General features: G+C 37.6%; 1 protein-coding gene across 5 annotated transcripts in view; it reads right to left on the bottom strand.

Annotated features, from left to right (window-relative positions):
* Positions 1 to 27020, bottom strand: part of abhd4 (abhydrolase domain containing 4, N-acyl phospholipase B) — a 73697-nt gene that overhangs the window by 28337 nt on the left and 18340 nt on the right. For 3 of the 5 annotated variants that reach the window (XM_039746442.1, XM_039746422.1, XM_039746437.1), the window contains 2 exons: positions 8763 to 8851; positions 192 to 594 (listed from right to left, as the gene is read on the bottom strand). In XM_039746442.1, coding sequence (XP_039602376.1) covers positions 192 to 594; positions 8763 to 8851 — 492 coding nt within the window. Of the gene's footprint in view, positions 1 to 191; positions 595 to 8762; positions 8852 to 11466; positions 12031 to 23719; positions 23741 to 27020 lie in introns of those variants that run through there. The other 2 variants (XM_039746449.1, XM_039746429.1) reach the window with 2 other exon arrangements.

The following is a 27020-nucleotide window of genomic DNA, read 5'->3' as shown; positions in this document are numbered from 1 at the left end:
TTGCTTTACTGCACCATCTTCATTTTTTCTTTATATATCACTGATTTTGATTATACTGTCAACTACTTAATTCTACATAAAACAGCCTGATCAGTAGTCTCACCCTGCCTGATCTCGCTAAGCTGAACCCAAATTCACATATTACACTCAGTCACACTGGCTCCCAGCTGTGCAAGTGGCCAGTCCATTACCTGTGGGGGTGTTGTATGGCATAGGAAGCAGCCAGATATCCTCCCAAACTGTGCCCCAGAAGGATCATACTGTCCAATCCAACAGCTTTTCTCCATTCCTCAATTGCATTCACTGACTGATCCTCTGCCTCACTGGGGTCTGTGCTGAAAGTCGGCCTCGAGCTCCTCCCAAATCCAAGCAGATCAAACGCATACACGGCACGCCGTCGACACAAGGCATCAAGGTTTTGCACCCAAAGGCCTACGCCACCTCCAAATCCATGCATAAGGACAAGGGGTGAGTGATTGGCGGAACTCTGTTCTGTGGCATCTAGATTTTTTCTTTTGTTACACACCATTAAAGTCCAGATTTTGTCCTGGGTTGGAAGAGATATGAAGCGAGCCACAAGCTCACTGCAAATGCCTGCAAGAGATCAAGAAAGAAAAAAATAAAACTTCATGCCTGTAAGACCAAATGTAGTCCTCCTTGTCCATCCCGCAACACCAAAACACAATGAATCTGGGTTCAACAACAAATCACATAGCGTGACAGAAGTAGAATATGTGACTGTGCACTCATCATCCTGGACTATACAAGTCCTCTTGTGGTAGACCAACTAGACCCATTGCAGTTTGCCTATCGGACAAAGATTGGAGGATGCAATTATTCATCTGCTCCACATGGCTTCTTCTCACCTGGAAAAACCTGAAAGCACTGTGAGAATTATGCTTTTTGATTTCTCTAGTACATTCAATACTATCCAGCTATTCCTGTTAAGGAGTAAATTCAGGGATACGCAGGTGGATGAGCCTAATGTGTCCTGGATAATGGATTCTCTGTCGAGCAGACCACAGGTTGTGAGACTGAAGGACTGTGTCTCTTATACAGATGTGAGCAACACTGGAACACCACAAGAAATAGTCCTGTCTCATTTTCTCCTCACTCATCCAGGTCATCTCACATGCAGAAATTCTCAGATGATTCTTTACGTATGGGTTGTATAGATGACGGTAATGAGACAGAAAAAAAGAGTCAGGTGAAGAAGTTTGTTTGGCATTGCAAAAATAATTGGATGCAACTAAATATCAGTAAAACCAAGGAACTAGATATTGACTTTTGCCGCACCAAACAGTCTCTGTCCAGTCATTATACAAGGAGTTGATGTCGAGGTGGTCCACTCCTACAAGTACTTGGGGGTCCACATTAATGACAGGTTAGACTGGTCTTGGAACACAGAGGAAATAAATAAGATTGGGCAGAGTAGGCTCTTTTGCCTTAGGATACTGTCTTCCTTTAATGTGGAAAGTAACATCCTTCATATGTTCTATAACTCTGTGATGGCTGTGCAATTTTTTACTCTCTGGTGTGCTGGACTGGAAACATCACTGCAAGAGAGGCCTACTGAATCAACAAGCAAATTAAAAGGGCAAGCTCAGTTAAGGGACACACTCTTAATCCCCTGAAGGTCGTAGCAAAGCAGTGAATGCAAACAAAACTTAGTACCATTATGAACAATGCTGCACATCCTCTCCCTGACACACTAACACTGAGAACTTACAGCATCACATTATTCAGCAGAAATGTGTTAAGAAATGCTACTGGGGCTCCTTTATACCAACAGCAATACATCAGCACAATGCCTTACTGGGACTTTAGAATTGTCTTGCTTTATAGTCATTCTGGTGTATGTTCAGACTGAAGTGTGTGTGTATATTTACTTAAAACTTACTTATCTATCTAATTATGTATTTATTTATCTAAAGAGCTTTTGTAAAAAGCCAAATTTCCCCCAAGGACAAATGAAGTTCTATCTATCTGTTTTCCTAAAACAGGATGTCAAACTCCGGGCCTGGAGGGCCGCAGTGGCTACAGTTTTTCATTCTAACCCTTCTCTTAATCAGTGACCAGTTTTCACTGCTAATGAACTTTTTATCCCTTCATTTTAATAGCTCTGTTTTTAAGGATTCAGTCCTCTGAATGTATTCCTTTCTTTATTAAATGGCAGCCAAACAGAAATGAGATCTCCAGCTAAACTGGGATTTCATAGTCCAACCAATTTCACTCCAACCAATCTATTAATGAGAAGCTGATTCTTGCTGTTAATTAAGCCCCTTATTTAATTCCATGGCTCATTGCTGCTCTCATTCTGCCACATCAGACATTTCCAAAGCTGTTGATTTTTCTGTTTTTTTCTAAGAACATTGTCAAAATGTTTTGGTGACCTGAGAGATCAACCTTACCAAGACTATCACCTTTCTTTATTTTCAGATATTGTGTGATGGACAAAGATGAGCTGGTCATGTGGCAGCTTGTTTCATGTCTCATTATTGTTTGGTTGCTAATTAAGGAAACAAGAAACAACTAAGGGAACTGAGTAAAGTTAATTAAAACTAAAGTAAAAGAAGTTAATTAGCATCAAAAACTGGCCACTAATTAAGAAGATGGTTAAAATGAAAACCGGCAGCCACTGTGGCCCTCCAGGCCAGGAGTTCGATACCCGTGGTCTAAAACCAGGCAGTCCCAGTCCCTTACACCGAGTCTGGGTAGCTCAGGGAGTACAGCATGAGACCCTCAATCTCAAGGTTGTACATTCATGCAGTAATTCCACTAAAGTTATACTTGTCACTAACAGTACCAAATAAGGAAGTTGCTCGACCTCAAGAGAAACAGAAACATTTAATTTATGTATTTTTACTTCACTTGCTCCAAAGAAATGACACTAATGTAACCACAAATAATTTCTCAGTAAATGTTTTCCAGACATAATGAAACCTCATGTTAAATTCAGAGGGCATGACTTCAGAAGCGTTACAGTGCATTTAAAAAGGCAGATAGGACCCACTTTCTAAACTGTGCATCTATATAAGGTGCCTCGTAGTAGAACAGCATGGTCTGTTCCAATTTAGGCTTACTTGGGATCATCTATCCATTTATTTTCTATCACATTGTCTCAATCATAGGGAAGTTAGAGCCTATGAAAAAATAACTCCAAAGTTAATTAGAAGATACAACATCTTGGAAATTCTCCTTCATTAGAGGTGTCTTATATTATTGAAGCAGAAACCAGAGAACACGCATATCATCTAAAAACAACTGAAGAACTTCTTTCAAGAGATTTTCCTGTGTTCACCAGTGCAAAAGATGTAACAATGATATATCATCAACCAGATATGCAGAGCCATTGCTATTACCAAGGATCTGTTGACGATGTTCTTGGATCTGCAGCAGCTTTCAGTATTTGTTCTGGTAAAGGAGAAATGCTGAGCATTATGAAAACCACTTATGGGAGTGTGCCTTTGAATTTACCTGCAGCCTTTAAATACCTTATTTATTGCCATGAACATGTGACGTGTGGGGCTTTTACATGTGAAACATCATGTTGGCCAAAAAGCACAGACATTATCACGACTGATATGTTGAGAAGACACTGCCACAAACATACTATATTGAGACATTTCATGTTGGTGATACAGACAGGTAAGACTAAAGACAGGGGTGAGAGGGAGGTTAGGAGCATGCACTGATAAGAGTACATTGCTGCACCCACCACACAACAAACCAACTCAGGCACCAGATTAGGACTCGAGTGCAGTCATGAAATGGGTGACACCTCAGCACCACATTAGTTCATATGGAGTGGTGCAGTATGAGGTTTTTCATGGTGGCTGGAGTGCCAATTCTGCCACCAAACCCCAGGTTTTTCCCTGCAGGTTGGAGGGCCTACATGCAGGGATGGATGCAGATTAACATCATACCCAGGGGTGAGAGACAAAAGAAATGGTTCAACTTCGAAACTAGCATTTACAGAATGGCCTTTGTTGGAACAGACTGTTCAAGGAGTCGCAGTGGAGAAATTAATGTGTTTACTAAGAATAACCTGGAGCCCTTCATATCCATAGTTGCCCATGAATTAGAGCATAACCTTGTGATAAACCATGATGATAGACGTTCTCCATGTGTAGTCCAAGGCCTTTATAATTAATTCTGGAGCAACAGCCTCTAAAGATTTTAGTAAGTGCAGTGAAAATGATTTTGAAATGTAGATTCTGAATAATAGAGAAAACTGCTTATTAAATATTCATCATTTCATTGCAGCATTCAGACGACCATATTTTGGCAGTGAATTAGTTGATGTCAGGGAGGAGTGTGACTTTGGACCTCTGAAGGAGTGTGAGAAAGATTCATACTGTGAGGAACACGCAAGCTGAACAAAGGAGTTCAATGTGCCTATAGTGTTTGCTGCAAAAAGTGCCAGTTCTTGCCTGGTGGAACAGCATGCAGAGAGAAGAGCAAGAAGTGTGATCTATCAGAGTACTATAATGGCATCAGTCAGCTTTGCCAGCCCAATACACACATGGCAATGTCTACAGTTACAATGAGGTTTGCCAGAAACTATAAAGAGCAATGCCAAAAAGTTTTTGGTTCAAAAGCAAATGTTGCTCCAGGGATTTACTTAAAGATTCAGTTGTGAAGGGTGAAATTTTTGGGAACTGTAGTTTTCAAGCAATTGGCTACAAAAATGTTAAAGCAGAAAGGCAACGTGTTGAAAGTTGCAGTGTGAAAATGTAGATAGATAGCATCAGTACCTTGTTTGGCATCCCACCAGCTCTGATGACATTTTTTTGAAGCATAACATGCTCAGCTGTAGACTTGAATTTGGGTTTTGATGTCCCAAACCCTGGCATGGCAAATGAGGGGACAAAATGTAAGGACAAAAAGAAGTGGATGATTTATCAGTTGTAAATGCCTCCACTCTTCATTATGACTGAAATGTCCAAAAGAAGTGTCATGGACATGAGGTCTGCAATAACAATAAGGGCTGTCATGTGTGTTGGGCCCCAACACACTGTGACATCAGTAGTTATGGAGGTAGCATTGACAGTGGTCTGACATAAAATAATAAGGATACCTCAGTACAAAATGGGCTTTTTTTATTCCGTATCCTTCCTGTTCTGTTACTTGGCTTGTTTGTTTTTGTCAAGTGAAATGGGGTAATGACAAGATTCTTCAAAAAGTGATCCCAAGCAAAATGCCATCTGTAGTAAATGCTGGAAAACAGTCTCAGAGTGCCTTAAATAATATATTCATGAGCAGACTTAGTACTCCACTTAGGAATGGCCATAAGTCAAATTGGCCATAGGTCCTTGCAATTGATTCTCTGTGGGTCACTGGTACACATACTTTAACTGCTGGAATGGCATATCACAAACTGATATTTGAGACTCAGCGACTTTATTTCAGGGTGCCACACAGCCTTTTTGAACTGCCACTCAGCTATTTTGATGCCATTCACTACCCTTTCAAAGCAACAGTTTTGAAGTGGCATGCAATTGTGCTCCTGAAACTCCACGGAGGACCGCTGTAGTTGTTAACGTGTTGGTGCTACATGGGAGATCATGCAATACTTCATAAGGGCCCTAATCCCCCAAACCTCACTTCCCACTCGTTGTGCACATGTTGGTGCTTTGCAATGTAAATTACATCACAGGGAAACTAGTCATTCATTTGTTGGTGCTTTGCAGCATTCGACTGGAACTTCACAGGTGAAAACTTGCATAGTGTAGTGGGATTGAAGAAATCAGTTGTAAAAGGAAAGTAGCCACTCAAATATTATTCACATAAGTAAAACAAAAAAAAAGAAAAAGAGGGAACGCTGCCGTAGGTATGAATGGCCTCAAATCAGTCAGACATAAATTAAAGACAGGGTTGTATGAACTCCCAAAATATCATCAGTCCAAACACCTTATAAAAATTGCCATCAGTCTCCAGCTAGGCTACCACTTCCAAGACAATTAAAGCCTCAGAGACCAGCACCACCACCACTGCTGGTCATATAGCCTACAAGTGCAGCCTTCTGGGGCATGTGGGAGTTGCATCAATTTTGTTTATATATTTTATTATTATTTGTTTTATTATTAATTATAAGAAGCTTCAGCCCACAAGTGTACACTTATTTTTAACATTTTTTGATTTTTATAAAGAATCACATCAGGCATAGTGAATGTACTGGATGTTGGGTAACAATTACTATCTAATGCCACTCTGAGAGTTTGGGTGTATTTCACTGAGCATCATTGCCAGCCTTGCTAATGCAAAATTGCCATGGAAAAAGACCAGGAGCCCAACTTCGCAATAAGCAGAGAAGTTACACACCCTACCTGCCTTCTATTACCATGAGCAATGAAGATTGTGTGTGAAAAAAAATGGATGAACTCTCAAAGCTGATCAGGAGCCAATAGAAATACAGACTCAGCAGTCTCATGTGCTTCATGAAGATGTGGCTTAGAGCTGAAACTCCAGACTCCACGATTTCAATGGATGGATTTAAAATCATACGGGCAGACAGAAACAGGAGTAAAAGCGGTAGGAAGGAAGAAGGTGATTACTGAATGAGAAATGGTGCAACCCGAGACACATTACAATTAAAGCACAGGTATGCAACCCAAATGTTGAGCTGCTATCAGAGGGCTTATGGCCAAATTATATACAGAGAGAGTTTACATATCACATTGTGCTGTTAGTTTACATTCTCCCACGGCAGATGCGGAAATTGCAACAGATACAGCATATTCTGTGCAAACTCACCACCTACCATCCCAGCGCTTTCATCACCATTTCTGGAGACTTTAACCATGTTCTGCTTTCCTCCACCCTTACCAAATTACACCCGTTTGCGGACTATACAACAAGGGAAAACAGACCCTGGACTTGTTCAGTTCCTAATGGTGGAGGGAACTCTGCTTCATGCATGTTGCTGCCACTCCTTCCTGTTAACATTTTTGTTAAAATTTACATTTAACCTTGCACTTTTTGCACTTCTTTCACTTTCTCTTACTGTATGAATAGTTTATGGATGCAACTGATAACTTTTTGTATTGAATTTGCATTTGCTTTTATTGACTTTTCCTTGACTGAGCTGAATCTTTTTGGAGTTCACTGGACAAAACTGTTTTGATTCCCCGCTCCTCCCTGATCCCTGATTTGTGAACATTTTTCTTTGCATCGTGGAGATCTAGGAGCTGGGAATGTTCTGTCTTCTTAATTAAAATGGAAAAAAATATTGTACTGCCCTGCCACCAAGTACTTTTATTATTTTCAATATTATTTCTGTATTTTCAACTTAACTTAGTTTCAAAGTCATTTTTTATGACGTAAGATTCCAGGAAATCACGCATTTTATAAGAAAAGGGTCACATGATGAGGTAGCTTTTTCACTATACACAGTATTTATTAGATCTGCTTTCCAGAAAGGAAGAGTTTGTTAAACAACAGTTAAGAATTGCAATATTACCCTCTGCTGTTAATATTGGATTTCATTGTCTTCCCTGTCTTGGTGGCCAGACAGAGGAAGCACAGAGCGCTGTGTGACAATATTTTCCTTTGGCTAAAGGAAAGTCTGATCATCCATGTTTAAACTTAGCAAGGATTTATGTTCTGTTTCCAGTCGAAACAGATGCAGTTTATATCCCCCTATCAGAAAGGCAGACAGGACAAAGCCCCATCTTTCTCTAAAGAATATGGTAATGGCTTAGGTTAACAAAGTTGCATATGAAGAACGCACCAAGCTCTTGGAACAATATCCCATGGAGACAAGACATTTATGCTAACCATTAAGCAACATGGAGTAGAGGGTGATGATTGGAAGTTGTTTTGTAGCCACAGGTTACGGACTCCTCCATGCATTCTGGAAATAAATGCGTGCCTATCTGTCCAACAGCTAAAGCATGGCTAGTTGGATCATGCAAAAAGTTATTGACCTTAAACATATCATCAAATCTACCAAAAAACATTGAAAAAAGAAAAGAATCAAGATTTTGGAATGGCCATGTCAAAATCCAGACCCTGAGCTGAGATTCTGTGGCAGGACATTTAAGAGAATTCAAACCTCAATTCACTATAGCAGTGTGGACGACTGGACCAACTCATATACAAAATGATCACTTCAATTCTTGCAGCTAAAGGTGGCTTTACAAACTACTCAGTTATGGGGTTTATTTATTGTTTTACACTCAGCTTTTGAAAGCTTAATTTTTTTTGTTGAATAAATAATGTCAGAATAGATTCTGCTATGTGGTGCTAGCTACCCAAGGCCTGATTTATTGAATTTGGGCAATTTGTTAAGGTGAGATGATTGTTAGTTAAATTCTGACAAGTAAAACCATAGATGTACTTACTTTTTCACATCACTGTATATAACACATACATTTGGTCATTGATTGTGATCCCAAATATGAATTGTTTTCTGTTATCCCTTATGCACTTAATTTCCTGAATGGATATTTCAGAATCAGAATCACTTTATTCCAAGCATGTGAAACATACCAGAATTGACTTTGGTTAGGTGCAAAACATGGGATACAAGACATAACCAACACAATTTCAACACACCATTAACCTGACACTGTGCACGGCACTATACAAATACAACAATTTCTTGAAAAAAACATTTACAAACTTTAAAAGTTAACTCAAATATATAGAAAAACTATACAAAATATAAAGATATCAAATTTCCACCTCTTTCACCTGTTGCCACATCCCTATTCCAGTTAAAGTAAAATACAATAAAATAGATAATTGCAGAAACTCACAGGAAAGGATTTTGGCTTCTGCGTTCTTCAGCAGTGACATGGAAGTAGGGCGCCACGAAGGGATCCAACTTGTTAGCCAGCCAGCAGTACTGGGACACAGAAAAGAAAAACATAGTGACAGGTTCAAAAGAGCAAGCATGACAATTTTATGAAAAAACAGCATAAACAATGATAAACAGTGAACACGGCTCTAAAAGCCAAGGCTACCAGTCACTTTATACTTTCATAGAGCCGTTAATACTGACTACTAGTCCAAAGCACTTCACAAGACGGTTGAAGAGGAGGCAGGTTAGATAGCAGCAGGTTAACAGGTGTGAAATATGGAAGTGCTGAAGGAGCTGAGCCCCCTAAATAGCCTGGTGCGACACATATTTTGAAGCACGTGTATTTTCAAAATCTTATGGCTTTAACTCTGAGGAGCCACAGAGCTGCAGTCTTTTGCAAATATAAAAAATGTGTGGTGACGCGTGTGGAGATTGGCAGTAGCGGTCATTGAACAATCCAAACAGGTTTTTTTCTCAGCAGCCTTGACTTACATGTCCGCACTGACTGCAGTAAAGACGCGACTTTGGCTTGAGCTGGCACAACTGCAGTGTTATTGTACATCCTCGGCCTCTCTTGTGTTAATAATATAATGCACACTGCTTCTTCCACTGCCATTCATTATCAGTAAAAATGTAATGCATATAAAATGGTACGCCTACCACCCACATTGAACCCCAAAACAGAGGAGGCTGTCAGATTGCTAATGTTCAATTGGAAATGTAATCAGATTTGTATATTTCTGCTAAAGAAGCATTTCATGTTTATAGTGCAAATGCAATGCATGTACAGCTTATCTGTGTATAATCAGAATACAAGTGTCCGGGTAAATGGGGTATATACAACCTGTTCAATCATGTAGTTCAAACCATTTGCAAAGTAATATCCATAGGCAATGTAAATAATCAATCATTAGTTGCCAATAATATTCCCTATTGGCACAAAGTTATGTTGGGTCATGAAAATATTAAAAACCAGGAGGCTTCGCTCACCAAACCACCCCAGCCCATGCTACGCACCAGCCACTTCGCGTCTCTGCCGCTCGCATACGTTGACTTCACTTTCACCAAACAACAAATCTTTAAATTCTTGCGGATATGCCTCTTCATTTGGAAGAAACACTACTTTTCCCTGATGGAAACACGAATTAGAAGATCTACAAGTCTGTGACTTAAAGTTTAAATCCGAACAATATATTCGATGTCTTTTCTCTGTTCCGTTATTTCACCGAGGAATAATTTCCTTTAGTTTGCGCTAATGCGATCTTTACTATCATTTTTGTGAGACTTTCGAATCTTAGTACTTTCATTATCTCTAACCTGCTCTATTGCGCCAATGTTTTTGAATTTGTTATGATGTTCTACTTAGTCATCTCCTCTTTGTCTTTTATTTCCGGCCACAGGCATTAAACTCTTGCCACAAAGTCTAGTCTCGCGGGACATGAAAGTATCTCTCTGAAAAAGTCATGTCTCGTCCCAGGATTTTTTTTATTATAATAAAGACATGTACAGTATAATAATTAATAATGCAAAATGACAACATCACTTTCTTGATTCATTGTTGCGGTGGGCAAGAGCTTATGCTGGCACACTTGTGTACAAGATAAGAAACAATCCAGCAAAGGGTGCCTGTCCATCACAGGGTCACGCTCACAAACTCACACTCTCATTGGGTCACTCAGGAATTACTAATTAACCAGACCCGCATGTCTTTGGGGGTATCCAAAGAAAACACAAGCAGGCACATAGAGAATGTGCAAAAACCACAGAACCGATAGAACTAAATGTAAAAAGAAAAAACTTATATTCTTGTTAAAATTTTTTGGATATGCCACATTTCCATGATGTATAAGGGTGCTGGCGTGCTGGCAGTGTTAGACCTACTGCATACTTCAATTTGAAAATTTCAGTAACTGATTAGCCCAGCTTTGACCCCACTAACTGATTAGCCAAACTTTGACCCCGGCTTGTACTGAACTAAAGGCCTGCATAAACCATCAGAAAATAAAAACCTGTGGTTCGTAATACGCAGAGCTGCAAAGAGTCTTCTAGCCTTTGAAAAGGTAAATAATGACATACAGTAAATATCATGTTGCAGAAGACATCTATAAGCACCACAAAAGCATATAACATTAAAGGGGTGTTGCAAACACAGTGGTGAGCTGAAGGAGATTCTTCCAGCAAAGTCAAGTAAATGACTATTAATTATTAGTAAGGGCAATTACTATTATTACTCTTAATTTCAAGTAAATTACTAGTAATTTCAAGAAATGGCAGCTTGTTTCAAATGTGACTACTGTGCACAAGTTAAAGTTAAATAATAAAAGTAATAACCCTGGAGAAAACGAACGGGACAAAAACAGACACAGTTGGTCAGATTTATGAACACTGTACTAAAATCACAGACCACATTGTGAACAAAATCTGAAAAAGGTTTGAATCAAAAATAAATGAAAAACAATGACAAATCGACATCACGCTCAAGATGCTTATCTAATTGTAAATGTAGCATGCAATATCCGTGTGAAATGTAATGCAGACAGTGTGGTTTTACACATCTGGCTCCACTCTAACTTATACTGAGCTCCCCTAAATTCCACTGCATGTTTCACACTATATACAGTATTAGGTAATATTTCAATTTGAAAAACAGCATAACATACATCAACGTAGCATTCTCAAAACCACTTAATCCATTTAAGGTGTTCAGGTGAGTGGACATTCATCTCGGCAGCGTTGGGTTAATGAAGAGAGAAAAAGAAGGAGAAAAATGATTATCACAAACAGGCAAAAAATCCATCTGAAAATCTCTAAACTGGTAAGGCACCCCTACTGTTAATGCAACAGCGACACCTAGAGGTAGCTGTGCACATCACAAACTGAACTACATAATGAAAAGACCCTCACATTCAAGTTTCCTCGCTTCAGGTTACGGTAACTAAATTTGACATTCTTAGCCTTTGATGTCAAGCAATTAATTAATTTAATTGCAAATAAATTTCCAAATGTCCAAATCAAGGTTAATTTTTGATTTATTCCAACCATTCTCTGTGCTGTACATGTTGAATCTTATGCTAGTGTAAGTGATATGATGTCAGTCTTAGCATTCAAAGATTTACTGATTTACTTTAGTCTACGTTCAACAAAAAAATATTTTTAAGTTTACACAGTACAATGAGATCCTCAATAAAGACTAGTGACTTTAGCAATAAAAACATCAAACAAAAAATACAAAAACAGATACTAAATATCTGTACACTGTACACATATCAGGTACACTGCATGCAGCTTTACTTTGTACGGCTGCCAAGTACCATTATGACATTAAATTGAAAACTGTCACTGAATCTACTGGTGTAAATTTCCGTGGTCTACCACTTTGTGGCTGAGCTGCTGTTCCTCCTGCATGTTTCCACTTCACAATAATAACACTTATAGTTGACCGGGGCAGGTCTGGCGGAGCAGAGATATCACATGTTGACAGGTAGTAAAGGTGGCATCCTATGACAGTGCCACATTTAAAGTCCCTTAGCTCTTCAGTGTGACCCCTTGCATACCTCTGCACTGTATGTACCTGTTAACACTGGGTGCAGCTGAAACACCAGAAACTTCCCTATACGTTTGGCCCTATAGAGTATCTACATTTTGTGTGGTTGTCTACTTTACTTTTGGCATATTCTGTTCTGTATGTGTAAGAACACTGTTCCTGCAGTTCATGAACAGAATTTGAATGAACTCAGCAATTTGAAGACCGTTGGGCTGAATGAATGGCCTCTTCTCATCACAATTGTTCTAATGACTTTGAAAATACCAAATACACAGAGTGCCTCACTTCAATCATATAAAATATTTGAAACTTATTTTTCTTACAAATTTAGGAATAAGGTTTGTTCTTTACACTGAGAAGGATGTTAGCACCTGTGAATTTACCTGATAAAATCTGACATTCCCATCTTTCTATTAAGTTACCTCCTTGTGTCACTTGAACCCTGGTTGAACAGCTGCCATTGCTGCCTTCTGTGTGTAGTCTGCATGTTCTCTCAGTGTCTTGTCTCAGTCCAAAGACATGAATACACCTGATCAATTTACATAGTGTGAACATTTGAATTTAAAAACACTAAATACAACAGCAAACAACTAAAACAATGGCATTTTTATTAAAATGTTAATATAGAGTTACAATTTATCTGATGAACTGAAAAAATATAATCAAATAAAAGAATAAATGTGCCATTTGCAAATTGTTATGTTTTGGCCAAGGTTCTTTGCCTAGCTTATGTTTCATGTTATTTATGTCCATTTTTCAATTTAAATTATTTATTATGATTATCTTTTTTACTATTGTTCTGTTCATTTGTTAGTCAATATGCTTAATGTACTATTGTTTTTGCTATGTTTAACAGTATTTATGTGCTGTTACTTTAAATGTCTTTAAGTTCCCTGCGTTTTGTGGGTGGGTTCCCCAAGAGGCAGGGCCACCTGTCAGTCTCCATGGAGGGCCATTAAAAGCTAAAGTGATATGCAGTATCTTTGCAGTTTATTGTATGGGCTCTGCCAAAGGTGGTTTAGCCTTTCTGAGGAGTATCATGAATTGTTGTTTTTTGCTTTGTTTAAGGATTCTGGTTACTGGACTGTGTTTTGGGGATTTTCTTTGCCAAGGTTTCCCTTTTAGGCAACTCAGTTTTTGCCTCTTTCTGCTTTTTTGTGCTTATGTTCTTTATTTACATTTTTTGTTAATATAACTTCCATTATATAAAGATTCGTTGGAATTAACACTATCACAGTTCCCAAGGTTTCTCCTCCTGGAGGAACACATACCTTGCGTTTTTAGAGTCTATTTACTATTGTCTATTTTTTTTTTCTTTAAAACCTTATCTCCATTTTGATGTGTAGTCAGGCCTCAAGCCTCCCATTTCCTAGAGCAGGTCAGTTAGAATTCTGACTTGTATTTTGTGTGTCTTTTTTGTCATTTTTATGCTGCTACAGCACCACACAAATGTTTGGGCACCCTTTCAGTTGTAAAGTCTCAGAACTTCCTTGGTATTTAGTCTGGACAAGAGGTGTCATTAGGACCTGTGAGCTTATGACTGTTTCAGAGCCTAATAAACCTTTTTACTCTTCAATCATTGTGCAACAATCAACAGCCAAGGTCTGAGATCTGAAAATTAAACTAGCTGATACCTGCAAAGCAGAGGAAGGCTATAAAAAGATTAAAGTATTTCTAGCTAGCAATATCTATAGAGCAAAAGGTCATTAAGAAATGGCAGGTAAGTGGAACTATGGACATCTATAAGACCAATAAAGCTGACAGACAGAACAGCAGGAAGGCAAAGCAAAACACCCACTGGCTGCAACAGACCTGAAGGCAGGTTCGGATGAAAAAGGAGTAGTGGTGCACTGCTCTACTGTGCTGCATTACGTACATGGACATGGCCTTCATGGAAAAGCAATCAGAAGGAAACCTTACCTGTGATCTCATCACAAAAAAAGTCTTTATGGACAAAACATCACCTGAGTAAAAAAGTGGCATTTTCAAAAAAGGTATTAGACACAAACACAAAACAATTATGTAATGAAAAAGGGAGCAGCATTTGAATAAAAAAAAACTGTTACCTACTGCTAAGAATGGAAATGTACCTATCATCCAACTACTGTGACAGCTTGTGGAACATGAATCATTGTGAGAGTAGAGGGAAGAATGGATTCCACTAAATATCCCAACAAAATCATCCACAAGAATTTCAAACCGTGAGTCAAGAAACAGAAGACGAAAAATGGATGGCTCCCAAAACAAGACAACAATCTAAAAACACTTTGAAATCTACTATGAAGTACCTCCAGTAACATAAGGTGAAGGTTTGGAATAGTTCTTACAGTCCCTAGACATGATCATCTTTCAAAATCTATGGGTAGATCTTAAGACATGCTATGCAAGTAAGAGAGCCCAAGAACATCTCACAGCCAGAAACACTGAACCACCTGGATTGGGACCCGAGTACAGCAGAAGGATGACAAAATTCCAAATCAAGAAATCAAAGTCTCATAGTTGGCTACAAAATGTATGCAAGCTGTGATTTTTGCAATAGGAGATGTTACTAAGTACTGACTCAGTAGGCTGTTCAATATTTTGCAAATGTCATATTTACTCTTATTTTTTATTTTTTTAAGTTCTTTTAATGTATTAATTAATATGTTCATAAAATGTAATTGTTTTACTATTCCTTCTTTAAATGTCAAAAAAATCAAGGGTGTCCAAACTATTGCATGGAACTGCAAACTTCTTCTAAATAAGTACTGCCTGTAATTTCTTTATGTTGTTGTTTCTTGTGCGGTTAAAATAATTTTGACGGGTACACCAAATCCTGAAGGAAGTGGCTAGTTCTAAATTATCAGTGATGTCAATTAGTGCTGGAAGGTATACTGCTTCATACCGAAAACCATTTTTATATTTTTGTTATGATATGGATTTTTCTTATACCGCAATACCGGTTTAAATAGCCTAAACAATGTTCAAAACGTGGCGCAGCTCGAAACTGTTTAAGGGGGGACCTTTTTCACTGCTACACCGCTAAACACACATGCAACAGAGTACATGTGTTAGTGGAGGTATTGAGCGGTGAAAATGGACAGAGAACATTCTGAAACTGAAGCTGCAGCAAACGATAAAGTTGAACATGATGATACAGAAGAACTTTTGCCGAAAAAAGGAGCCGTGTCTGTTTTCTGAAGCTATTTTGGTTTTAAAAGGTCGGATGTGGACCAAACAACTATTTACTGCAAATGCTGTTGAGCTAAAGTTGTCGCCGGAGTTTGGCAACACGAGCAATTTGCTGCACCACCTTAACCACAAACATGCTTTGGAGTACCATGAATGTATGGAACTAAGATTGGCACCCTCCACGTTCTCAGGTAAAACTGAAAAAGCTAGAGGACAATTGAGTCAGACATCACTTGTAGACGCGTTTGCTAGAGGTACTAGATATGACAAAAAAAGCAAGCGGTGGATCGAGATAACCAACGCCATTAAAATCCATATAGCTAACGTGTCAGTGGACAGAGATTGTTAACATTAACAGAAAGTGTAGTTGGTTTACAAAACATATTTACTATTTATTGCTTTTCTAAGACATGTTTGGTACAATACAACTTTTGACAAGCACCTCTGGATATTTTACTAAGTCTAAATGCCTCTTTGGATGGTTGAAAATATGTTGTCAAAATTATAGTTTAAGTTGTTTGCAAAATGTGTTCAATAAAAAGGTTCTATATTTTGACTGCAACTGTCATGCAATGTGATTCCTTCTCTTCATTAGTGCCACCCCCTTGAAAACTATCATTTTATGGGGCCATGCAAACCTGTATTAATACTTGTGTGCACATTAAAATGTTTTTGTACAATGTACAATGCTCATGACAGTGGAATAGGTTATTCTAAGCCAGTCTACTGCAGTAATTGTAGTGAAAAATGTGGTTAACATCCACTCATGCATGGGAAAAAAAATACTGTTGAATACCGTGAAACCGGTATAATTCTGAAAAATACTGTGATATAGAATTCTGGTCATACCGCCCAGCACTAATGTCAATATTAGCCATGTACACGCATCCAGTTCTTTCCTCACTTATGCTTTTTATATTCAAAACACAAATTGGAATAAATGATGTTACTTGGGTGGCATAGTGGCTCAGTTGTTGGGTCATATGTACAATTCCTGGAGTGCATACCGATATTTTCTTCTTATGTCCTCATGGATTCAGTTGGGGTTCCTCAATTAGGTTTGACTAGTTCCTTGTGCCCAGTTCTTCAATGTACACCAGGATACAATATAATACAATTTATTTTTATATAGCCCAACATCACACAAGAAGTAGGGCAATGGGCTTTAACAGGCCCTGCCTTTTGACAGCCAAAAAAAGCAAAAAAACCCCTGTAGGGAAAAAATGGAAGAAACCTCAGGAAAGGCAGTTCAAAGAGAGACCCCTTTCCAGGTAGGTTGGGCGTGCAGTGGATGTCAAAAAAAAGGGGGTAAATACAATACAATACACAGAAAAGAACACAAGTAACCTTCAATTCAATATAAAAGTGCAATAGAAATATTACAAGTACAGAGCAGAATTCAAAAGTAGACAATATCATATAATACAATTTGAATTTGTTCAGATAGGCTGCAGTTTCTTACAAATGGATGATGTGGGCCATAGGGTTACCTTTTAAAATGCTTCACCTGCGTCATGACTCAGTAATTTGCTCGAGATTCCCACAAGAGTTTGTGTAAAGAAGTGTTTCCTTCTGTATCCATTATGATGAGTGGCAGTAGGCAAGGGGACAACAACCAGACACCAGGCAGAAGCAGCAATCGGCAAAACTTAAGGAGAAAAAGAGGGTAGTGGGAGCTGACAGGGACAAAACCTGTCATCATGCACCACAAGGAGGCAGTGAAGCCACTTACAGCACTGGACGTCCAAGAGGGCTGTACGTCCAAGAGGGATATTAACAGGAGCTGGAAACTTCAGCTGGTTTCACACTACACAATTTCACTAACAATTTTCAGTCATAGGCTTTATTTTCACAACTTTAGGGAACTCACAGTGACTTGTAGACAGTCACAGCACACTCCTGTTCCTGTCAGTTATGTCAGTATGAAACCACAAACAACCTTTGACAGTTCTCTGCAACTTTCTGTGACAAAATTAACACTGGCTGACAACCTTTACTGGGCACCCTTCTCTGCAAACTCACTCTGCAAAGGCTGGCAAGATAGGGCTTCAACAAATGAAAGGATATTTTACATTCAAATTATGGGTATTTCTTCCAAAGACATACTTGGAATCAGTCAGTAGCATTACTTTCTTTTCTCCTGGCCAGACTTGAAGTGGATATTGTCTACAACAAATGACTGAAGATGTTTTTGTGTTTGTGTAGCCAGATGAACAGAGGAGCTAAACTTTTACTGGTAATGGAGATTGCTTTGGGAGTTGCTGCATAAAACTTCTTTAAATAACTTTGTACATTACTTCCTTCTGCAACAGCAGGTTTAGATTCTAGTAGCAGATGACATTCTTTCTGTTTAAACGCAATTTAGAAAAAGCAACTGGGGCCTCACAAGGAGGCTGTAAAAGGAGACGGAAAAGCTGCTTTCGTGTTTGAGTGCTGCAGTAACCATGGCGACCACAGACCAGTGTCCCACATGTGCTGGAGAGAATGAGGAAACAGATAAAGGTTTAGTACTTGACATTCAAAGGGTGACTTTGAAGGTGCAAGTGTTCAGCAAAGGTCTGTGGATTCTACAAAAGCAATCTCCACAGTCTGAGAAGGTGGGTTGCTCTAGGAAAGCCCCAGGTGCATCTTATTTGATTTTTAAGCAAAAATATTTCAAAATGAAGTTTACCAAGTTATTTGCAATACAGGGTCTTTTAAAGCAAGAGCTAACTTAACTCATTAAATTTTCAAACCTAATTAATCCAGTTCAGCACAGCAATCCATAACAGTCCTCACTTGCACTCACCCGGAGCCAATTTAGAACTGGCACACAACCTAAAACGCGAACGCCTTCAGGATAGGAGAGGAAAAATTGGAGTGCCTGGAGGAAAACTGCCAAGAATTAAGCAATCTGACCCCACTTCTTTTATGTCAAGTATTTATTTTTTACTATTTCTGTCAAAGATATCATCTTTGGCACCATTATGTCAAGTCATTGTCTTGTCACAAGCAAATGCAGGCCATGTTTCTTAACATCAGCTCGCGATTCATTTGGCATCTATTCTTTGTTGTTTTTCAAAGTAAAGACTCATTATTAAATCACAATTTAATGTTTTATTCAATGGTTTACTGTTTTTTTGACTCTCTGCATGGATGACAACTAACGTTTTATTTGGCTTTTTTTTATTTATCTTTGTTAGTCGGCTCGCTGCTGAAACTCCATTTACCTGCCTGAATACTAGGGCCCTATGGACTCCATTTTCATAGAATCACTGAGGAAATTACAGAATTCACACTTAAAAATGGAAATTCCATATGAACACAGAAACATGGAATTGCAAGTTTTCTAATATTTTGCCATGTTAAAATCACCAGCCATTTATCACACAATTATAAAAAAAAAAGGACAACTGCTTTACTGATGTGGTTAAGTGCATCAAATCGTGCCACACAAGAAAGCACCGTAGTTTTTTTTAAATGTCAAGTACTTTATAGCACATTTTTAAAAAGCATCTTGAAATTGGTGTTTCTTTGTAAGTGACCACCAGAACCTAATTGTTTTCTTACATTAGTTTTTAAACTGACAAGGGTTCACTGTTATTCGTGTTCTAAATTGATGTTATGTCCTTCTTTTCTTCAAGACATTTTCCTTACTAAATTTTTATTCTCCCCTATTACAACAGTTTTTTTTTCATATTCTCCAAATATTCACCAAAGTAAAATGATGCCTCTGTTTTTTTTCTTTTTTTTTTTCTTTAAGTTTTTATTGAAAAGAGATACAATCCAATACATCTGTTTATGACTTTTGTCACTTTTACAACAGATATAGCTTATATATTATCAAAAAAGCTCTTCATGGCATAAAACAGATCAATATATCTCTTTGGGTTATCTCTCAATTATAGAAAAAAAACAAAAAAAAAACTATTTGCAGAAGACAGGGGATGTATAGACAATACCTATTCATAAAACACAGGTTCTATAACAGAAAAACATCTGGTTCAATAGGGGTTATATACTCAATCCACCTAGACCAAAAATCGACAAACAGATCTATTTGGTTATTGATACTGAAAGTAATTTTCTCCATTATAAACACATTTTTTACAACATCAATCCAATCCTGTATTTGTGGCGGATTAGGTTTGTACCAGCATCTAGTAATAGCTTTTTTACTTGAAGCAAGAATTATTATACAATACAATACAATACAGTTTATTTTTGTATAGCCCAAAATCACACAGGAAGTGCTGCAATGGGCTTTAACAGGCCCTGCCTTTTGACAGCCCCCCAGCCTTGACTCTCTGAGAAGACAAGGAAAAACTCCCAATAAAAACCTTGTAGCCTTTCCAGGTAGGTTGGGCGTGCAGTGGGTGTGAAAAGTAGGGGTCAATACAATACAATATACAGAACAGAACAATTCCTTAAGACAGCATAATAATAAAAATTTTAGAAGTACGGTTTAACAGTAGATGATATGACATAATTAGGTTTGGATATTTTTAGAGTCCTGGAGACCTCATCCATCTAGCTGCATCTCCATTTGGCCATGCCACGGCTGAAACATTGCTCCGATGAAAGGACCCCCTAGGAATTATTCTATACATGTATTTATTTTTCCCTTCCCAGGAAACCATTGACACCGTGCCCATATAAAGTACCTTAAAACTGAAATCAATTGTAATGTTTAAAATAATTTCCCAGTACCTTATGTATATCTTTCCAAAAACCTCTAATTTTAGGACATCCCCAAAATATGTGAAAATGGTTCGCATCCTGTGAGCCACAATGTCTCCAACAATTTGAGTTGCCTTGAAAATTATTTTTCTGTTTTGGGGTAAGGAAAAACCTAATAGTATTTCTCCAGCAGAATTCTCTCCAATATGGAGAGCGGGAAGTTGCCCATTGTTTTTTACATATATTTTCCCAGTCCTCGGTTGAGAAGATAATCCCACTTTCTTTCTCCCATCTTTCTTTAATGTACAAGGATGAATCTCCTTGTAAATCCATCAAGGCTCTATAAAGTTTTGTAATAGTCTTAAACATTGGTTCAGCCTTATAAGCTGAGGAGAATATTTTAACTAGAGCACTCTGATTTGGCTCCTCATCGATCCCTTTTTTAATTTTCTGGCAGAAATGTTGTCGGAGATGGAGGTATCTGTAAAAGTCTTTGGATTCCAAACTAATTTTTTCTTTTAGAGAATTAAAATCTAATAATTGTCCTTTATCCATGATTGAGCAATAAGCAGTGATCCCTTTTTTAGCCCATATTTTAAAACGCATATCTAATGTATTTGGTTTAAAATCAGAATCATATGACCCATTTCAATACATTAACAGAATCCTTTAGATTATAGTCCTTAATAATCTCAAACCAATTTTTAAGTGTTACCTTAATCCATTGATTTTCTTTCTTATTTTTAATCAAATGATCATCTATGATGCTAGCTTGAATAGGGATCCTGTCAAACCAACCAATCTCTATATCCTTCCACCTTGCTTGATATTCTGGGTTGCACCAACAAACTATTATTCTTAACTGTGCTGCCCAAAAATATTTTTGTAAACATGGGAGAGCAACCCCTCCTTTATCTTTACTCAGTTGAAGGGTTTTAAATTTTACCCTTGGTTCTTGCCTTGCCATATGAATCTGGAAATCAGTTTATACCATTCTGAGAATCGTTTTTTGGGCAAGGGAACAGGCAAAGACTGAAATAGATAGAGTAATCTTGGAAGTATGTTTTGCTTGACTGAATCTAATCTAGATCTCATACTAAAAAATGGTAGAAGATTCCATCTTGCAATGTCAAGTTTTATTTTTTTATTAATAGGACCATAATTAAGCATTTCTAAATTGTTCATATCCTTGGGGATATTTATTCCTAGGTATTTAATAAATGTTAGATCCCATTTTAAGGAGTAATCTTGTTTAATTTTGTTTGGGGGTTATAATTAAAGCTCAGAACCTGAGTTTTTAAAATATTTAATTTAAATCCTGAGAAAAAAAGATAAAGGTTTTTAAAGTTTCCATTAACTCAATCAATGACTCACTTGGATACTTTAGATAAACTAGTATGTTGTCCGCAAATAGTGCTATTTTATGTTCATCATTTTTAATGTTAATACCTTTAATTTTAGAATTTTGCCTGATCCATTGCCCCAGGGGTTCAATAAACAATGCGAAGAGCAGAGGAGAGAGAGGGCACCCCTGTCTGGTACCCCTCTCAAGTGCAAAGCTCCTCGATAAATTACCATTTATTTTAATTCTCGCGGTGGGGTATAAGTATATATTTTGAACTACTTTAATAAATTTCTCGTTTAATTTGGCAAGAATGCCCTTAAGGAAAAGCCAATTAACAGAGTCGAAAGCCTTCTCCGCATCAAGGCTTAGGAGAACCGCCTGTAATTTAGAGTCTTGAATATGATTGATAATTTGGAGAGTCCTTCTGATGTTGTCTTGTGTTTGCCTACCCCTAATAAAGCCAGTCTGGTCAGAGTTAATTAGTTCCGGCATTATCAATATCTTTTAGCTAGGATTGAGACAAACAACTTGTAGTCCATGTTTAGGACAGAGATTGGTCTATAAGTTGAACAATCTTGTTTGTTTTTCCCTCCTTTGGAATAACAGAAATAGTGGCTTCTCTCCACGAGGGCGGCAAATCTCCTCCATGTAAAACATGATTAAATGCTGGTAATAAAATGGGGATAAGTTGTTGTTTAAATACCTTATACCACTCAGATGAGAAACCATCTGGCCCCGGTGATTTGTTTGTTTTAAGCCTGGATATTGCTTTATTTAACTCCTCCTCAGTTATATCTGCAGTTAATTCAGAATTCCAGGTCTCACTAACCAAAGAAAGTTTTAAGGAAGTGAGAAAAGAATCAATTTCGTCAGAATTTACAGTCTGTGCTTGAGTATAGAGTTTTTTGTAGTACTCTTCGAACACTCTCTGAATATCTTCTGACTTATGGAATAGCTGTTTTGATATTGGGTCTTGTATTTTCTGTATTGTCTCATCGGCCTGTTGCTTACATAGCTTTCTGGCTAATAGCTTCATTGCTTTGCCTCCAGACTCATAATATTTTTGTTTTAAAAACGTTAGTTTTTTCTCTATTTCTTGTGTATATAGGCAATTCAACTCTGTTCTGACTTTCTTAATTTCTTGAGATAATTTTTTATTAGGATCCTTCTTGTTTTCCAATTCTAATTTATTTAGCCTGTTTGTAAGTCTGTTAAGTTTTAGTACCATAGTTTTTATAGTTAAATGTATCAAATCACACACTGTGAGTCGATCACGTGCAAATCAGGTAGTGGTTTTGTTTGAATTCCTTCAGAAAAGAAGTAGCATGTCGAGCACCAGACACTTGAAACAAGCAAAAAGAAAAAATAATAAGAGTAATTTGACACTAACAGCCAAGGTTAGGACTGAGCAGTACCCCAGCAAGAACTGTAAATCAGATGGTCAGGTATTCTGCAAAGCCTGCCAACACATTAATAACTGAACCCCCAAGGACGCATGCTATGACCACCTTAAATCTCAGGCATATCTCAGGAAGCAGAGGCAGGCAAATTCCACAGCTCATCTAACACATTCACGAGTGCACAAAGTATAAAAGACTGCTTGCTGAAAAAGAGACTCTCACAGGAAAAAATAAAAGATTTTGACTATCATGTATCTCAAAGGAAATGTGTCACCAAGATGGCAAAGATATGCAAACTAAGCAGTTTTATGTTTATTCATTGTTACTTCAGATAAGGACTTTTGCTAAAGCTCAAAATTTTAACATTTGTTTAGTATTTCTTGCAAGTACACTTTAACTAATATGTTTTAGTTTATGAACCATCTATGTTACTTTAACACGTAAGGTTTATACAAAAATTTGGTATAATTAAGGCTGAAAGTTGCAGCTCTGGTTTCCACTTGTATTGGATTTCTTACAAGCAAATTAAGTGAAGCAGTTTAAAAAATAACTCAGAAGGATATTGTAGCAGCTGTTTTTTTTCTTTGAACTTATTATACTGTTAACATCAAACTCCAAATCAAAGTAAAATAAACAAAAAAAATTAAAACAGAATCCATAGGGCCCTACTACTCTTTTGGATGTTCCTATTTAAAAAAAAACGAACCCACACAGTAAAAGCTGTTAATTTGAGCCAAACAAAAACCATACAGACACCAAGAGAACATTCAAAATTCACACAGGCAGCAACCTACCACACAGGGTCAAACTCAGGGTGATGGATCCACAAGGTAGCCACTATGCCACTCACTGCGCCCTTCAAAGTGCTAATTTAACCTTAAACAGGAAGATGAATCAATGAGTTACTTTATTATATATAGGACCCTCCAGCACATCATTTTATTAGGTGTTTTACAATATTAAAATAAAAAAAAAATTTAATAAGCACAAGTGTACACAAGAAAAGATAAAGTGAATAACACATTGAAGTAAATGAAATGAGATTGTAATGGATCAGCTCGGCTCTAACCCAAGACTCAAATTCGAGAGTACATTTCCAGGAAAAACAGATTAAAATACAAATGAGAAGAGGTGTGTTTTAGGTGAGATTTGAACCAGGACCTAACATTCGAAGTGGACATGTCACAGTCTACATCCAGTCAGTGAACAGAAGTGATTAAGAAAGCTTATAGAATGTTAGGTTATCAGGCTGTTTTATATGTACATATAAATCAAGTGAGGTTATGATTAATCTATATACAGTATACAGGGCATACCATGTTCTGTAACTCGTTTCAAAACAGACCTCAGGCTGATGTTTACTCAATTATGTTATAAATAAAGATTGCTTAACTGGACACAAAATATGTGCATTTTTTTTTAAAAATCACTTAGATAAAAGTGTCTGCTATGTGCATAAATGTAAATTACTATGGCAGATACATAGGCCATAAAGACCTGGACATCAACACAAATTGATGAACATACACAAGCCTGGTCTGCAATAGAATTAAAATCTTGCAGTACTTCTTTATATTCTTTGCTTTGTGTCCCAGTAAATACTAATTAGTGTCAATACACTAACACTAATAATCCTACTGCCCTTTATTCACTCAGAAAATGGAACCAATGTAGGAAGCACTTAAAGACTGAGAAGATCTTATCTGTTTTGCCACTACATTACAACCATGTTTTTCTGTCCTCTCAAACATACACAGCATTTAATGTTTTGAAATTGTCTGGGATTAAAACACTTAAAGATTTGTACATAGACAGTGTCTTTGTATCCTATGAAAAGTCTGTCAGTCAGTCATTGTCCAACCTGCTATATCCTAACAGAGGGTCACAGGGGTCTGCTGGAGCCAATCTCAGCCAACACAGGGCGCAAGGCAGGAAAAAATCCCGGGCAGGGCGCCAGCCCACCGTAGGACACACACACACACCCACACACCAACCACACACTAGGGACAATTTAGGATTGCCAATGCACCTAACCTTCATGTCTTTGGACTAAGAGAGGGAACCGAAGCACCCGGAGGAAACCCACGCAGACACAGGGAGTACATGCAAACTCCACCCAGGAAGTGAACCCAGGTCTACTTAGTACGAGGTAGCAGCATTCCCACTGCACAACCCATGCTACGAACAATGAACTTCAAATTTAATTTTTCATCAACACAATTTTTCCACTACTTTCAAATTAGAAACTTTCCTAAAAGGAAACCTGCCCATTTTTCCTCACCTCCCACCTATTTCTATTCTAGAAAAAATAATGATCAGTCTTGAAGACTCAGATAGTATCTCTGCAATATATAAAAGCATTTTAAAGTCCCTTCCTTTCAAAGATCCCAGGGTATGGTGGGGAAAAGACCTTTCAATTAATATCTCAGAAAAGAAGTGGAAAGCAGCCATGCACATTTATCTTATTTAAAATTGTCCAAAATTCTATCTAGGGCAAGATTCAACTTGTGAACGTTGTAATCTAGCTCCCGCCTCACTGGGTCACATGTTTTCTATGTGCAAAGAATTAACATCATTTTGGAGAAAAATATTTGAATGCCTATCAGATAGCCTTGGTATCACAGTCACTCCTGACCCATTAATAGCTGTGTTTGGTGGTCACCCAGATGGGCTTAAAGCAGAGAAGGACAAACAAAATGTAATTGCCTTTACCTCACTAGTAGCACATGTAGACTTCACTCCCTCAATTAGAAGAATCACAGTCAACCTGTTATAAGCCAGTGGGAAAGTGATGTTCTATACTATTTGAAATTGAAAAAAAATTTATTCAGAACATTTTTAAAATATTGCAGGATCTATTTAATTACATTTTAGAATAAGCTTCTGTATCGGGGAAAAGGATACTCTTCCTTCCTAGCTGCTTTTAATGTTTTCTCTGGTTGTTGGCTCTTCTCTCTTTCTCTTGGGTTCTCTTTCTGAATTTTGGTTTGTTAAGTTTGACTTGATTGTATGGAATATTATTTTCTTCAAATTAAAATCAATAAAATATATTAAAAAGTAAATTTACAGTCATATAAAAAAGTTTGTGAACCCCTCTTAATTCTTTGGATTTTTGTTTATCATTAGCTGAGCTTCCAAAGTAGCAACTTCCTTTTAATATATGACATGCCTTATGGAAACAGTAGTATTTCAGCAGTGACATTAAGTTTATTGGATTAACAGAAAATATGCAATATGCATCATAACAAAATTGGACAGGTGCATAAATTTGGGCATCCCAACAGAGATATTACATCAATACTTAGTTGAGCCTCCTTTTGCAAATACAACAGCCTCTAGGAAAAGTATGGGATTGAAGAAATTTTGTTAAGGACTACATAATAAGAGTATGAAGGGGAGAATAGGGTCACCATAGGACCCAACTACAACAAAACATGGAATAAGTTGCCAAGCAGCATGGCAGAGTGTAGGTCTTTATGAACATTTAAAACTCAACTTTATTTTGATGAAATTAGGTGGGTTACGATTTGTAAGCTTTGTCGGGTTGAATGGCCTATTCTAGTCAAAGCTGTTCTAATGCTTTATGTATCTAAAGTTCACATTTGCAAAACATACACTAAGAGTTAAAGAACAGATCTCTGGTGTAGTGAGAAGCCCTGATCTCAGTCATCTGGCTGATTTAACACTAGAATTACCAAAGCCTATTAAAAAACTTGTAATCCTGGCCCACCTTAAATTCGTTCACACCTCTCCATCAGCATCTTTTGTTTTGTAAATGTGTTGATAAGCACAAGCAGCCTACTATCACATCCCCCCACCGCTGCAGGAAGGGCAAAAAGCATTCTCAGCTGAAGCCTTGTTTCTCTGGGAGTGAGGCACCTAGAGCTGTATAGGGTAAATAATATATTGTTATTTAGAACACATGCATTTCATGTGTGTTCCGTGTCTACAAAGATCTATGTAAGTGTAGGATGACAGGAAATGCAAGAAATGTTGAACACACACCTAAAAGACAGACTTTTTTCATGATTTAGTACTAACAACAAAATGTTGAAGTAAAGTGTATAATGTATGAAAGACTGAAGTCCAAAAATC

Source organism: Polypterus senegalus, chromosome 1 (assembly GCF_016835505.1).
Source record: "Polypterus senegalus isolate Bchr_013 chromosome 1, ASM1683550v1, whole genome shotgun sequence".
Lineage (NCBI taxonomy): Eukaryota > Metazoa > Chordata > Cladistia > Polypteriformes > Polypteridae > Polypterus > Polypterus senegalus.
This window is presented reverse-complemented; position numbering and strand designations above follow the sequence as displayed.